A 15,720-nucleotide genomic window follows, 5' to 3' on the forward strand; every position below is an offset into this window, starting at 1 on the left:
AACGGTTTTCACCTGCTGTAGCTTTTTCGAATCATTTTAGACCCAGATATGGAGATAACAATGGTCCAAAATGATGTGAAAAAGAGACACAAACCGACTACAAAGAGACACAAAAAAACCCACAGATTGAAAAAACGTATCCTTTTCTTGAAGGACACCCCCCCCCCCCCACCAAAAACACATACCTAAGTCTTCCACAAAGCTAGGGAAAACCCTGATGTAGTTTCAGTTTGTAATGAGCAGAGAGAGAGAGAAAGAGAGAGAGAGAGAGAGAGAGAGAGAGAGAGAGAGAGAGAGAGAGAGAGAGAGAGAGAGAGAGAGAGAGAGAGAGAGAGAGAGAGAGACAGAGAGAGAGAGAGAGAGAGAGAGAGAGAGAGAGACAGAGAGAGAAAAAGAGAGAGAGAGAGAGAGAGACAGAGACAGAGACAGAGAGAGAAAGAGAGAGAGAGAGAGAGAGAGAGAGAGAGAGAGAGAGAGACGCGATAATGGGAGACCTAATAGCTCCGGCTCAGCCACATCTGGCTCACCGGCGGCCATCAAGGTGAATAATTTAGTGTTGTGAGGAAGCAGAGACATGGCGGCGAATAAAGAATGCTGCGGAACAAATCACAGCTGCGCTGGGAGAAAACATGGCTGCAGAGGACCAGGCACACGTCAACTATATCAGATATGTCTCTCTGTGGATCAGCGCTGGAGTATAACTGAGTACATTTACTCCAGTACTGTCCTTCAGTCCAAATGTTGAGGTACTTGTACTTTACTTGAGTCTTTTCTTTTCATGTCACTTTCTACTTCTACTCCGCTACATTTCAGAGAGAAATATTGTACTTTTTACTCCATTACATTCATCTGACAGCTTTAGTTACTAGTTACTTTAGTTACTCCACTACATTCACCTGTTCCAGCTTTAGTTACTAGTTACTTTAGTTACTCCACTACATTCATCTGACAGCTTTAGTTACTAGTTACTTTAGTTACTCCACTACATTCACCTGACAGCTTTAGTTACTAGTTACTCTAGTTACTCCACTACATTCACCTGTTCCAGCTTTAGTTACTAGTTACTTTAGTTACTCCACTACATTCATCTGTTCCAGCTGTAGTGACTAGTTACTTTAGTTACTCCTCTACATTCACCTGTTCCAGCTTTAGTTACTAGTTACTTTAGTTACTCCACTACATTCATCTGACAGTCAAGTCACAGTTTACATTGTTTACAACTCACTAACTGTCAATCAAATCAGTCACACCCATTTAGGCCAGATCCTCTTTCTATTCAATTAATGATACAACAATAGAATCAGGATCCACAGGCACCACGTGTGTGTGTGTGTGTGTGTGTGTGTGTCTGTCTGTGTGTGTGTGTGTCTGTGTGTCTGTGTGTCTGTCTGTGTGTGTGTGTGTGTGTGTGTGTGTGTGTGTGTGTGTGTGTGTGTGTGTGTGTGTGTGTGTGTGTGTGTGTGTGTGTATGTCTGTCTGTCTGTCTGTCTGTCTGTCTGTCTGTCTGTGTGTGTGTGTGTTTGTGTGTGTGGTTGTTTCTTCGGCATCAGAAAATGTCATCCTCAGCCGTTGTAGAAAAATAAACTGGGATTCATAGCTCGGGGTTGTTTCCCTCTGCCAAACAGTCAAGTCACAGTTTACATTCAGACCACAGTCTAAATCTAACGATGGCTGATGCGTCTTCACCTCCTCCCAAATTTCTTTTTTAGTGAAGCCAAAATCTCCCAGATATGGGCTCTGCTCCGTAATTTTGGAGCCAGACTCTGCGCTGTAGTGATCAGGCGGTATCCATGTCCCGCCCACACACCCGCCGAGTTATCGCGACTCAATCCCAACTGTCAATCAATTACGTTTCAGTTTGTTTTCACAGCATCAAATATCTAATAAAAACCAAACCAATCAGAAAAATTAACCCTTGAACAAACATCAGAACTACCCACAATGGCCTTCTGTTCCTGAGTTATGGCGTTACGGCCAGAACAAGTCTTTTTGCAGAACGTTATGATGTCACAGTGAAGTGTTGTCAGCGACATCATTATTATCACAATCTAGCTTGGTTAGCCAGCACTTATCTCGCATTGCAAGACCTTACTTCACCAGTAAGGTCTGGCTACACCACATGAGATGCATTCTGGGATAGAAGAATAAACTCTCTGGGTTGTTTATGACTGACCCAGTTGTCAGTTTCCCGTCCAGCGCCCGCGTCGTTTAAATAGCAAATACACCTGTGCCCATCTGTGGCCCATGGCTGGTCTTACAGGGAGGTGTGTTCAGGAAGTGATTGCACCATTGACCAACAAAAACCTGGTCTAAAGTCAATAACGCAGCATTTCATTGTTATTTTAACAGAGCATTAGTGAAATGCTCCTAGGCTCGTGCACAGCGTGCACACTATGCTTGTTACACACACAAGATCTAAAATGTATTCTTGTGAGTGCATACATCTAAAAAAACAGCAGTTTTGTGTAAAGTATGTTAAAGGAAAGGGTCCAGGCTGAAAAATACCATTCTTACCCTTTAAGAGTGGCGTTGCCCTTTTTAAATGATACAGTTGATCATAATCAGTGTGTTTGACCGATTATTTCATGAGAATACCAAATGCTAATTAAAATGTGACATATGCTTGGAGGTATACTTGTTTCCGTGCTGTGTGTTTGTCATGCGAACGTGTTAACATTATTTTGTTGAAGCATGAAAGACGCGGTCGCCACGGTGATACTTGTCTGATTAGTGTGCTTTTCATTTGGTTCCTGTCACTCAGGCGCTCAGTGGAGGAGCCGGGGGGGTTAATTTACTCTTTCCATTCAATTCATCAATTTAATCAGAATCCACAAGTGTGTGTGTGTGTGTGTGTGTGTGTGTGTGTGTGTGTGTGTGTGTGTGTGTGTGTCTGTGTGTGTGTGTGTGTGTGTGTGTGTGTGTGTGTGTGTGTGTGTGCGTGCGTTTCACACCACTTCTATCTTTTTCTGTGCGTTGTTTTTAGTCTTTTCAGAAGACAGTGAAGCATTGTAATATTCAAATTTACCAATCAGAGAAAATGACTCAAACCAACATGACACAAACCCCCGCTGCTCCTCCTCGGTAAAGCTCACAGCCAGGTGAATATGCTCCTCCATTTAGCATATGAAACACATTCATTTTTCAAAGGCAGTCCATTATTCTGAAAAGGAAATTTGTTTACTTAAAGAAAGCAAGGATGCTTTTTTATTGTCGATATTAAAAATTCAATCACATTTAAATGTTTTATTCTAAAATAAGTTATTAGTTGGTAAAGTAGTGAAAGTTTGGGATTTAGCAGCTAAAAAAAATGCCATAATAATTAGATTGTTTTTATAAGCAACTGAATGTGTGATTGTGAAAATTGAACCACTACTAAACACTTTATGTTGAAGGTAAAATACCGCTGAACTTATAGCACTAAAATATTTTACTTTGAAAACCTCTTTTTTTGTGGATTCCGCTTTGAATAATTCCTAGCGGTGCAATTTAAGAAACGTTATTTTATTTTTCGGGTTTACATATTGAAGTAACTGTAAGGGTAGCCCAGATTTTTATGTTTGAATTATTGTTGATTTTTTTTTTTTGGGTGTCAGGGTGTGTGTGTCTGTGTGTGTGTCTGTATGTGTGCAGAAATCTTTATGTGTATTAAAATTTGCCACGTTAGAAACAAGCTGAACTACACAGAAGTGACGAGTGTCAGCCTGGTTATAGAATGACTCACGACTTCACAAATCCAAAAGGATTTCAGACTGGAGGTTGAAATGGGATTCAAAGTGCCAGAAGTAACGTTGGCTCAATCATTTAAATGGAAACTCCGTCTGTTGGAGCGTTCAGGACGATGGCCAGTCACAGCCGCGCCTTCCTTAATTCACTCCGGTCTTTTGAAGAGGTGTCACAGCTGGCGGAGAGATATGGGCGAGAAGGTTAACGTGTCTGAACAAAAGTCCTTCTCTCATCCAGCTGAAGATCAGTGGAGCAGCTGATTATTTCCAGACCTTGGCACACAGTATGGCTGCAAGTCGTCGACACAGAGAACCAACCCCAACCCCAACCACGACCCTTATACCTAACCCGTCAACAAAGAATGTATGTTTCAGGGACACACGGGACAAGAAAGGGACATGAACCCTGGTCTCCTGGGGGAAAGTCCCACTCTACTCTCTACTGTTGTCTCTCTACATACTACTCTCTACCGTTGTCTCTCTACATACTACTCTCTACCGTTGTCTCTCTTAATACTACTCTCTACCGTTGTCTCGCTACGTACTACTTTCTACCGTTGTCTCTCTACGTACTACTCTCTACCGTTGTCTCTCTACATACTACTCTCTACTGTTGTCTCTCTACATACTACTCTCTACTGTTGTCTCTCTACATACTACTCTCTACTGTTATCTCTCTACATACTACTCTCTACTGTTGTCTCTCTACATACTACTCTCTACTGTTGTCTCTCTACATACTACTCTCTACTGTTGTCTCTCTACATACTACTCTCTACTGTTGTCTCTCTACATACTACTCTCTACTGTTGTCTCTCTACGTACTACTCTCTACTGTTGTCTCTCTACATACTACTCTCTACTGTTGTCTCTCTACGTACTACTCTCTACCGTTGTCTCTCTACGTACTACTCTCTACCGTTGTCTCTCTACATACTACTCTCTACTGTTGTCTCTATACATACTACTCTCTACTGTTGTCTCTCTACATACTACTCTCTACTGTTGTCTCTCCACATACTACTCTCTTTTGTCTCTCTACATACTACTCTCTACTGTTGTCTCTCTACATACTACTTTCTACTGTTGTCTCTCTACATACTACTCTCTACTGTTGTCTCTCTACATACTACTCTCTACTGTTGTCTCTCTACATACTACTCTCTACTGTTGTCTCTCTACACTACTACTCTCTACTGTTGTCTCTCTACGTACTACTCTCTACCGTTGTCTCTCTACATACTACTTTCTACTGTTGTCTCTCTACATACTACTTTCTACTGTTGTCTCTCCACATACTACTTTCTACCGTTGTCTCTCTACATACTACTCTCTACTGTTGTCTCTCTACATACTACTCTCTACTGTTGTCTCTCTACATACTACTTTCTACTGTTGTCTCTCCACGTACTACTCTCTACCGTTGTCTCTCTACGTACTACTCTCTACTGTTGTCTCTCTACATACTACTTTCTACTGTTGTCTCTCCACGTACTACTCTCTACCGTTGTCTCTCTACGTACTACTCTCTACCGTTGTCTCTCTACGTACTACTCTCTACTGTTGTCTCTCTACGTACTACTTTCTACCGTTGTCTCTCTACATACTACTCTCTACCGTTGTCTCTCTACATACTACTCTCTACTGTTGTCTCTCTACGTACTACTCTACTGGTATTGCTGCAGCTCTGCTCGGTGCGTTCCATACAGACACTAAAGGGGGATTTTTGCATCGGTATCTGATGCTGAGAGACACTGCCTAAGTGTCTTGTATTTTACCAGTTGGGAGTGAGAACGGGTTGGAACAAAAGGTCTCATTTAGTGATCAAAGTGAAATGCTTTCTCTTGACACTAAAGTTGGGAGTGGGAACCGGTTTTCCAGGCAGCAATTTTTGCTGTCCTAAACTTTTACATAAAGAAAAGAAATGAAGTAAAAGAGAGTGTGACATGTGCTACAGGAGATGTAGGGAGGAGGGAAGATATTTTTCTTTCCCTTGTCCACAGAGTTGGCTGGCCAGCTGCCTTTGGGACGGAGGAAGATTAGAATTTGCCTTTTTGTTGCCGTGGCCAAATACAAATCCCAGCCTTGGGCTGACTCAGGCTGTTAGCTCGATGCAGCTTTTCATCCCCAACTCTCCCAGGTTATCAGCGGCCCACGAAGAGTCTGCTTGATGGTAGGTGGCGATAACATCCACTGTCATTTCTCTACCTTTCTCTCCAGCGTGGCCTCCGGCGGCTGCAGCCAAAGACTAATTCACGTTGGCCTTTGTAGATAATCGGTTTGAGGATGTCCTTAGTGCTGCATAATTGATCCGCTCGTGGTCACACACAAGCATTTTGAAATCCTTCCAAGTCATTTCAACCCTCAAACTCTGAAACCAGCTATCTGCCAACATAATCAACATCAATACACAATAATAACAGGGTTTCTTTTGGCTGGCGTCCGTCACCGGAGCGCCTTCCACAAGTCTGGGCAAAGTTTCAAGAAAGACCTGGAAGTGTTGGGAGGACGTGAGCTGATTCTCTGAGACTTTTTATCATTTAGCTCATTGCCCATTTCACATGTAAAATGCGTTTCTCTCCGACCCACGGCGCAATGAGTACAACATATATACAGTACTTCATTCTAAATAGGGCAAAAGTGAGATAGTATAGTATAGTATAGAAAACTAAAGAAATGGAAAAATGTGCAATATGAAGGAACAATATAAAATGAAATGTAATGAAAGAGAAATGTTATCCAGTGTTGCAGAGTGACAGACCGACTACATTGCAGCGTAACGCACACGGAGCGGACGTTCCAACACTTCTACTATAATCAGTAAAACTGGAAACACCGGACAGAGAGCAGTGTGGTGGAGCGTCTGCTCCGTGGAGATCCGCTCTACAGGCGTAAAAACTGGACAGTATGTGTTTTATGTGAGGTGTGTGCAGCTCTTTTACACAGAAATGGATCATAAAAAATAAAAGTAACTTAATGTGCGCGCAAATGATACCTTGTGCTGTCTACTAAATCAAGTTTATGCATGTGAAACAATGTGTGTTGTCAATTATTTTGTTTAAAACAAAAGTATGTATGTATACTGTGTCTGTAAAATGATATGAACCAATTCTAAGAAAAAATGAGCAAAGGAAATAAATAGGAAATAAAGTGAGTGTAAAAGGTTACCACAGAGTGCTGAGTAAAAGTGGATAACTAAGATGGGTGCAGAGCTATGATCCAGGAGGAATTTATCCATATCGATGTTGCACTAATAGAGTATTCATTACACATTAGCAGCAGTCAAGCTGCCGGATCAATGAGACCTTTGCTTCAGGAACGAGCTGAGAACACAGCGCCGGTGTAACAGCAGTGCTGCCCTCTGACAGATACAATCTCAGCTGTGAATCTGAGCAGAACACCCTCACAGTCCGTTTCTTCCAGTGCCACTAATGAAAACACGGCGCAGACAAGTTTCAAGTTTTACGGTGTTTAACCCTTTGTTCAATGTTTTGTCACTTTTCCTGACGTTTTTGTTAATTTATTTTGCGCTTTTTGAATTTTTTTGTGATTTCTTTTTTTCCTCCTCCGTTTTTAAAGCTTTTACCGACATTTTTGTCACTTTTCTCAAAGTTCTTTTAATCAATTCTTTTTTTCAAATGCTATAAAATTAAATAAAACACCCACATTCAATAAAGGTAGTATACTGACCATCCACGTAACTTTTTTTTTAAAAATGTGGTTGGTGCTCAAAAGTGGAGATCTGAACCCCCAACAATGTTGAACCCAAAGTTACGCCCTTGCTTGCTTCGTGTCGCTTTGTTCTCCGAGATCTCGCCACTGCTTTTTCAGAATCAACTCACAGAAGTCAGTAAATGATAGGATTTGATCCACAACACCTCCCTTTACTAAAGGTTCAAGGTGAAGAAAGTTGACATTTTCAAGAAAGTTGACATCTGATTCTTCTGTGTCGTTTTATCTAATTTATAAAATTCTTGTGGTCAGTTTTCTGTCACATTTCGTGGAGTTATCTTGTGGAATGAAAATGTACAATGGTAGTGTCTTTAATGACAAGTTATCTCAAAGTGCTTCACATTTAAAAAGAACATACACATTATAACCAAGCATGAATACAAACAAGACAATCAACCAAAAGTGCGACCATACAAAATTGAGGTTCTTTTGCAACGTAGTTTTCAACATTTTTGACGTTTTTTCAATGTTTGTGCTCTGGTTTAACAATATACATGAACCCCTGATCTAACCATTGGTCCTCTCTCTCTCTCTCTCTCTCTCTCTCTCTCTCTCTCTCTCTCTCTCTCTCTCCAGGTGGAGGAGATGCAGTGGCCTGGTGGCGAGCAGGACATCCCCAGCTCCGTGTGCAGCCTTCCCTGTAGGACGGGCGAGAGGAAGAAGGTGGTGAAAGGCATGCCGTGCTGCTGGCATTGCGAGCCCTGCGACGGCTACCAGTACCAGCACGACGAGTTCACCTGCAAGCTGTGCTCCTACGACATGCGCCCCGACACCAACCGCACTGCCTGCCAGCCCATCCCCATCACCAAGCTGGAGTGGCACTCGCCCTGGGCTGTGATCCCCGTGTTCCTGGCCATGATCGGCATCATCGCTACCATCTTTGTCATGGCTACGTTTGTACGGTACAACGACACGCCGATAGTCCGGGCGTCCGGCCGCGAACTGAGCTACGTTCTTCTAACTGGGATATTTTTATGCTACATCATTACCTTCCTAATGATCGCTAAGCCAGATGTTGGCGTGTGCTCGTTCCGAAGGATTTTCCTGGGTTTAGGCATGTGCATCAGCTATGCCGCCCTCCTCACCAAAACCAACCGCATCTACCGAATCTTTGAGCAGGGCAAGAAGTCGGTGACGGCGCCGCGGCTGATCAGCCCCACCTCCCAGCTGGCGATCACCTCCAGTCTGATCTCGGTGCAGCTGTTGGGCGTGTTCGTCTGGTTCGTGGTGGATCCGCCCAACACGCTCGTAGACTACGACGAGCAGAAGACCTTCAACCCGGATCTGGCTCGAGGCGTGTTGAAGTGTGACATCACGGATCTGCAGATCATCTGTTCGTTGGGTTACAGTATCCTGTTGATGGTGACATGTACTGTGTACGCCATAAAGACCCGCGGGGTCCCGGAGAACTTTAACGAGGCCAAGCCCATCGGGTTCACCATGTACACCACCTGCATTGTTTGGCTGGCGTTTATACCTATCTTCTTCGGCACGGCGCAATCTGCAGAAAAGGTAAGAACCAATGGATGAATGGGCAAACAATTTGCCGAGATGCTCACATGTCTCTGAGCTAGAATAATTAACATGTTGTCCAACACATTCTTACTCCCATTGCGCCGCAAAGCGACGCTTGGTCAGGTGCCTTTGGCGTTTGTTATTGATGCAAAACGCCTCCTCAGCGTCTCTATATCCACCACATTCCACTTCCAGGATTGCACAAATACAGCCGGATGTCCGTCCCCTTCCTCTTTCTTTGTGTTGGCATTCTAACCTCCGGTGGATTTGTGAGGACTATGGTTAACTGCTCCTCAGATCTCTGCAGGGTAAATCCAGACAGCTAGCTAGACTATCTGTCCAATCTGAGCTTTCTGTTGCACGACTAAAACTACTTTTGAACATACACGTTCCACCAAAACAACTTCCCTCCTGAGACTATTTAGCAGAGGCACCGTGGCTCCGTCTGGAGCTTAGCCCCGCCCAAGACGATTGTGATCGGTTTAAAGAAATGCCAATAAACCAGAGCACGTTTTACTGTTTATTGTTATGGTTTATAGATGTACATAAACTTTTAGCTTAGGTAGTACTGGTTTTAACCCTAACCCAAACGGTGTAAAGGGTTAAGAGAGAGACACATTTCTTATCATCAGCTACCTCCTGTCCTGATGATTTAAGGTCAGCAGCTGTTGCACAATTAGATATTTTTTACCAAACCCCAAAGGCTCAAACTGGAATTAGTTAAAATGTGAGGAAAGTCATGGGATCCAGGCGACTTGTTAGAAAGGTCTAAAGGTTCTTACCATAATTGCATGACCTTTAAGTCTTATCACAACTGTGTGGAAACTACAGCTAAACGAAATGAGTCTCTGTGAAATGTGGGAAAGCAATCTGCTGAACATTTTTAATAAGCTTTAGCAAAACTCCATCATGCACAGCGGGGATAAATACTGATTATGTGAGCCTTGTTAAACTGCTTTGTGTCCCCATAGATCTATTTAACTTTTGTTTATTTCTGGATTTAAAAAAAAACGTTAATTCTTCTTGTTGCATAATTTATTAGGAGGAAACCACAGAAACTGTACAGTCAGTCATTGCATGGATGTTTGACATTGTACTGCATCTATACAGTATGTTTCTTTATTATAGTTTGGTATAGTTTGTTTAATTAGTTCAACGCTTTGTTATGATCGGGTTTGTAAGATATCGTACAATATCGTACAAAGACGTATGCACCACAATGCATATGATATCCATGAAATTAGGCGACCAAACGGACATTCACAGTTACAGTTCAATTTAGCCAAGAAAAGGTGACTGTGAGCTGGGTACTGAGCACTGTGAGGTGACAGTCCTTTCTGACGCCGTTACAGTTATACTTAGCCGACAAAAAGCAGTTAAAAAAAGGGTCCACTTAAAGGTGCTCTAAGCGATGTTGGGTGACGGCACTTCTTGTTGACATTTGAAGTATTTTCAAACAAAACAAGGCTACCTCGCACCTCCCTCCTCCTCATCCCGTCCCCTCCCCCTCCCTTCCGCGCACTAACCCCCCAACCCCCACCCCCAAATCCTTCTTGTTGGTTATTGGCTGGAATGCTGGAACACTGTTATGTTTGGTGGTGCAGGTTGGCCAGTTTGTTTTTGTTGCCGTTTGTGGAGCCTGGGCTGTCTACAGAGACAGCGTTTTTTTACAGTGTGTTCAGGGGACAGGCAGCTAGCAGATAGTGAGGAGATGTTTGCTCTATGTGACAAAAAATGTTGTAGCCTAAAAAACGTGTGACATCGCTTAGAGCACCTTTAAGTAGTACTCCCGGGACTTGAACACCTGTTTCCTGGGTGAAAGTCTTGTGTTTTCTCCTTAACTTCTTGTTGTTACATATAGCTATATATGTTGGTCAACCTTGTCTCCTCATGAGACTATCCTTCTAAAAACACTTCCATAACTTATTTGTTCCAGCATCATTCTGACCTATATTTAGGTTTGTAGTGTTGGCGTCCTCTAGTGGCCGTATTAGTTCTGACGGGAGCAAAGCAGGAAGTAAGGTGAGGCAGTAGAAGAGACCCAGATGTCTGCTATTGCAGATACTGTAAGTTTTCACACTCGGCTGCGAACTGATCCAGTGAGTGCTGAAGGTCACAGGCCGATGATGCCATCAGGACCACATCATCTGCAAAAAGCAGCGATGAGATCTCCAGCCCACCGAACTGCAACCCCTCCCCATCCTGACTACGCCTCGATATCCTGTCCATAAATACTACAAACAGAATTGGTGACAAAGCGCAGCCCTGGCGGAGGCCAACTCTCACCTGAAACGAGTCTGACTTACTGCCAAGAACCCGGACACAGCTCATGCTTTGGTCGTACAGAGATTGGATGGCCCTGAGAAGGGACCCCCTCACCCCATACTCCTGCAGCACCTCCCACAATATTTCCCGGGGGACCCGGTCATACGCCTTCTCCAGATCCACAAAACACATGTAGACCAGTTGGGCATACTCCCAGGCTCCCTCGAGGATCCTTGCGAGAGTGAAGATCTGATCCGTTGTTCCACGACCAGGACGAAATCCGCATTGTTCCTCTTCAACCCGAGATTGAACCCTCCTTTCCAGCACCTTGGAGTAGACTTTACCGGGGAGGCTAAGAAGTGTGATACCCCTGTAATTGGCACATACCCTCTGGTCCCCCTTTTTGAACAGGGGAACCACCACCCTGGTCTGCCACTCCTTAGGCACCGTCCCAGACTTCCACGCAATGTTGAAGAGGCGTGTCAACCAAGACAACCCCTCCACACCCAGAGCTTTAAGCATTTCCGGACGGATCTCATCAATCCCTGGGGCTTTGCCACCGTGGAGTTGTTTAACTACCTCAGCGACTTCCACCAGGGAAATTGACGACAATACCCCATCATCCTCCAGCTCTGCCTCTACCATAGAGGGTGTATTAGCTGGATTTAGGGGTTCCTCAAAGTGCTCCTTCCACTGCCCTATTACCTCCTCAGTTGAGGTCAACCGCGTCCCATCCTTACTGTACACAGCTTGGATGGTTCCTCGCTTCCCCCTCCTGAGGTGGCGAACAGTTTTCCAGAAGCACCTTGGTGCCGACCGAAAGTCCTCCATGTCTTCTCCGAACTTCTCCCACACCCACAGCTTTGCCTCTTTCACGTCAGAGGCTGCAGCCCTTCGGGCCTTCGGTACCTTGCAACTGCCTCCGGAGTCCTCTGACCCCCCCCATCCCCTGACCCAACTCACCACCAGATGGTGATCGGTTGACAGCTCCGCCCCTCTCTTCACCCGAGTGTCCAAAACATACGGCCTCAGATCAGATGAAACGATTATAAAATCGATCATTGACCTTTGGCCTAGGGTGCTCTGGTACCAAGTACACTTATGAGCATCCCTATGTTCGAACATGGTGTTTGTTATAGACAATCCATGACTAGCAAGTCCAACAACAACCACTCTGGTTTAGATCAGGGAGGCCATTCCTCCCAATCACGATGGGCATGTCTTCCCTACTTTATTTACTATGACTGCTACTGCAGTTACTGTAAGTCAACTTACATACCTGCAGATGTTTCCTGTTGGACATTTTGTCCACTGGCAAACATTCTTTGCATTGCACGCTTGTGTTCGAACCCTTCGCTGATTTCTGTATGAAACTGTCGGCAAAAACAGGAGAACTAATTGAAAGCATCAGAATAATAGCATCAAACTTTACTAAACAGCTGTGGCTAGAAACAGCAAAAGAACACATTGTGCATATGAAAAAAATTGCAAAGCAACTAAATGAATATTGTTCAACATGTAGCCAAGCATTTTACAAAAAAAATATTCACACGTAACCCCCAATATAATCATGAACATGGGGAGCTGTCATTTAATTACACATTTTTCCCAGTAATCAGAATCAGAAAAAGGTTTTATTGCCACAATAAGAACACTTACGTGGAATTTGCCTTTGTGAATGGTGCAAACATAAATAAACAATTTAAACATGAATATGAAATAAACAATGACTACAGAAAAGCAAATATATACATACAAAGTAACTTTTTGACATTTTTGTCGTCATTTCTTGACGTTTTGTCGCTTGTTTGACTTTTTTGTTGTTGTTTTTTTCTTTACATCTTGTCAGCATTTGATGAGATTTTTGCCATTATTTTTGGATTAAAGTTACCTTTATTTTGTAATTAAATGACGTATCTCCCCAACACTGTTAGGCACAGATACCCTTCTAATACCAAAGTTGCGAGTGACTGAAGTTTTGTGAAAGAGCTGTAAGCACCGTCAGAGGCACAGATTAAAGCTGCTGTTCCCTTCGTCTCTCCGGCCCAGGTGAGATTGTCCGGCCTGACACTGAGCTCTGCGCTGAGATCTTTAGAAAAGCCTAATCCTCTCTGCTCGGCACTCAGCATTACAGAGATGGACTGGGGTAAAGCCCTTGGATGGACTTGTGTCGTGTCCGCAGGGAAACGCTGTCCATGTGAAGCGCTTCAGGCCACAGAAGCAGCTGATAAGCCTGCAGGCAGGGGTAAATCCTTCAGTTCCGCCTGCACACACACACACACACAGTTTTAACCTTTAGGGCCCTATTTTAACAATCTAAATGCACGGCGTGAAGCGCCTGGTGCAGGTGCGTTTAGGGCGTTTCCAAATCCACTTTTGCTAGTTTGACGGTGGAAAAAAGGGTCCGTGTGCCGGGTTCATGGTTCTAAAGGGTTGTTCTTAGTGTCTTCATTAATTAGAGGTGTGTTTTGGGCGTAACATGCAATCAACCAATCAGAGATCATCTCCCATTCCCTTTAAAAGCCAGGCGCGTTTGGACCTTGGAGCATTGCTGTTATGATGGAGGATTTTGCACCGTAATATTTTGATTTGTAATCTTCCACATGTGTGTGTGCTGCTGTGCGTACCTGTGTGTGTGTGTGTAACAAGCATAGTGTGCGCGCGCTGTGCACAAGTCTAGGATCATTTTACTAATGCTCTGTTAAAATAACAATGAAATGCTGCGTTATTGACTTTAGACCAGGTTTTTGTTGGTCAATGGAGCGATCACTTCCCGCTGCCTCAAGATAGCAATACTCCCAGCTCCCTGCATTTTGTATTTAAACGACGCGACAACTGCCTTCGGTCTTAAACTAGCAAAGACACTTGCGTCGGACTTTGTGCTGCGCTGCAACGGGTGCAAGATAGGACCCTTAGCGTTGACTGATAAATGCAGCTATAAGAAGCCACAAAGGTTTTCCTGAAGGGGAATGTGTTTCCTTTTTTAAACCAGGTGCTTTCTCACGTTCATTTGCTTCAATTGTTAATTCACCCAGAGCTGGCCCGGAACCAATCTGGGGCCCTAGGAAAGATTTCAGCTGTTTATGTCACACATTCTTACCTTTTTGTTTTTTCAAGGTTTTATGATATTTTGTTTTTCTATTTCTCATTCTTTTTTCAACGTCCTGAAAACACGTTTCTTTTAAAAAGTCGAAAAAAAGTGACAAAAAGTGAAAAACGTAATTTTTTTTTTTTAAAATCAACTTTTATTTAAAGGTTTTTTTGTCACTTTCTCGATTTTTTTATTAACGTATTTTTTACGAGGTTTGACTTTTTTTTTCAAAAAAAAATGTAGCGTATTTTCTGTTTTTTCTGTTTTACTATAGTGAGGATCTTGCTGTCAACAGAAAAAGCAGGAAGTTAAGAGATCAGTGGGGAAGCCAGAGATAAAGCATCAAAGTACAGAGGGATCTGCAGAGTAAATTGGGAGACGGGAGAAAAGGGAGGCGAGCACAGTGAGATCTGTGGTGGGAGCAGAAAATGGAGGGGATGGAAAGGAAGAGAATGACAGAGAGAAACAGAGATTAAAAGAGAAGAGATATGTGGACAGGTCTGATCGTTATCCGGATGGCTCCGAGGCTTTTTCCTTCTGGAGCTGCAGACTAAGTTGAGGTGAAGAGAGGCTGCATCAAGATATATATGTATGTGTGTGTATATATATATATGCTTTTATTTATTGCAAACAATCTTTATTTTGCTTACATCACATTAGCATCCAAAAAATAACACCTGGAAGAAAAGGAAATACGATAAAGACACCTTAGACCGTAGATCTAGACCAATGGTTCTCAAATTTTTTTCAATACTGTACCACCTTTTGAAATGTTTTTTCATCCAATTAGCACAGAACATTTTTGGTAGGAAGTAGAAATGTTTAGTAAACAGGCATAAAACAGCGCTGCGCCATCAGTGTCTGATTTACTAAACAACAGTTGTAACCTATGCAGTGTTCCTCTGTAATTCACAGAGACCCAACAATTACCACTAGAGCACTTGCACTAAGTGCAGCGGAGAGAAACTTCCTTTCAATGGGCAGAAACCTTGGACAGAACCTGACTCTTGGTGGGTGGCCATCTGCCTCGACCGGTTGGTGGAGAGAGAGAGAGAGAGAGACAGGAATATGACTCATAATAATTATAGCAGTGGGTATAATGTGGCAGTGGCAATCCCAATAAAGCACATGAAAAGTATAAAATAAAACAATGAATGTAATTTAACCCTCAGAAGCTGTGTTCACGCTGCAGACTTCATACAGATCAATACATACATACATTGATTTTGTTACAGAAAAATCTAAATATGAACTTACAGGTAACACAGTTAGTGAAGACAGATAATTGACTTTATATTAAAGTTTAATGTGATCTTTAACATTTCTCTACAGATTATTTACCACAAATACACATTTTACACTAATCAGACTGAAATAATTAATGCTAGGATGCTA

At 43.1% G+C, this 15,720-nt stretch overlaps 1 protein-coding gene across 1 annotated transcript in view; it reads left to right on the top strand.

Annotated features, from left to right (window-relative positions):
- Positions 1-15,720, top strand: part of LOC144517395 (metabotropic glutamate receptor 7-like) — a 124,621-nt gene that overhangs the window by 78,616 nt on the left and 30,285 nt on the right. Inside the window, exon 7 of the mRNA XM_078249490.1 lies at positions 8,031-8,966. Within this exon, the coding sequence (XP_078105616.1) occupies positions 8,031-8,966 (936 nt within the window). The remainder of the gene's footprint in view (positions 1-8,030; positions 8,967-15,720) is intronic.

Source organism: Sander vitreus, chromosome 4 (assembly GCF_031162955.1).
Source record: "Sander vitreus isolate 19-12246 chromosome 4, sanVit1, whole genome shotgun sequence".
NCBI classification, from domain to species: domain Eukaryota; kingdom Metazoa; phylum Chordata; class Actinopteri; order Perciformes; family Percidae; genus Sander; species Sander vitreus.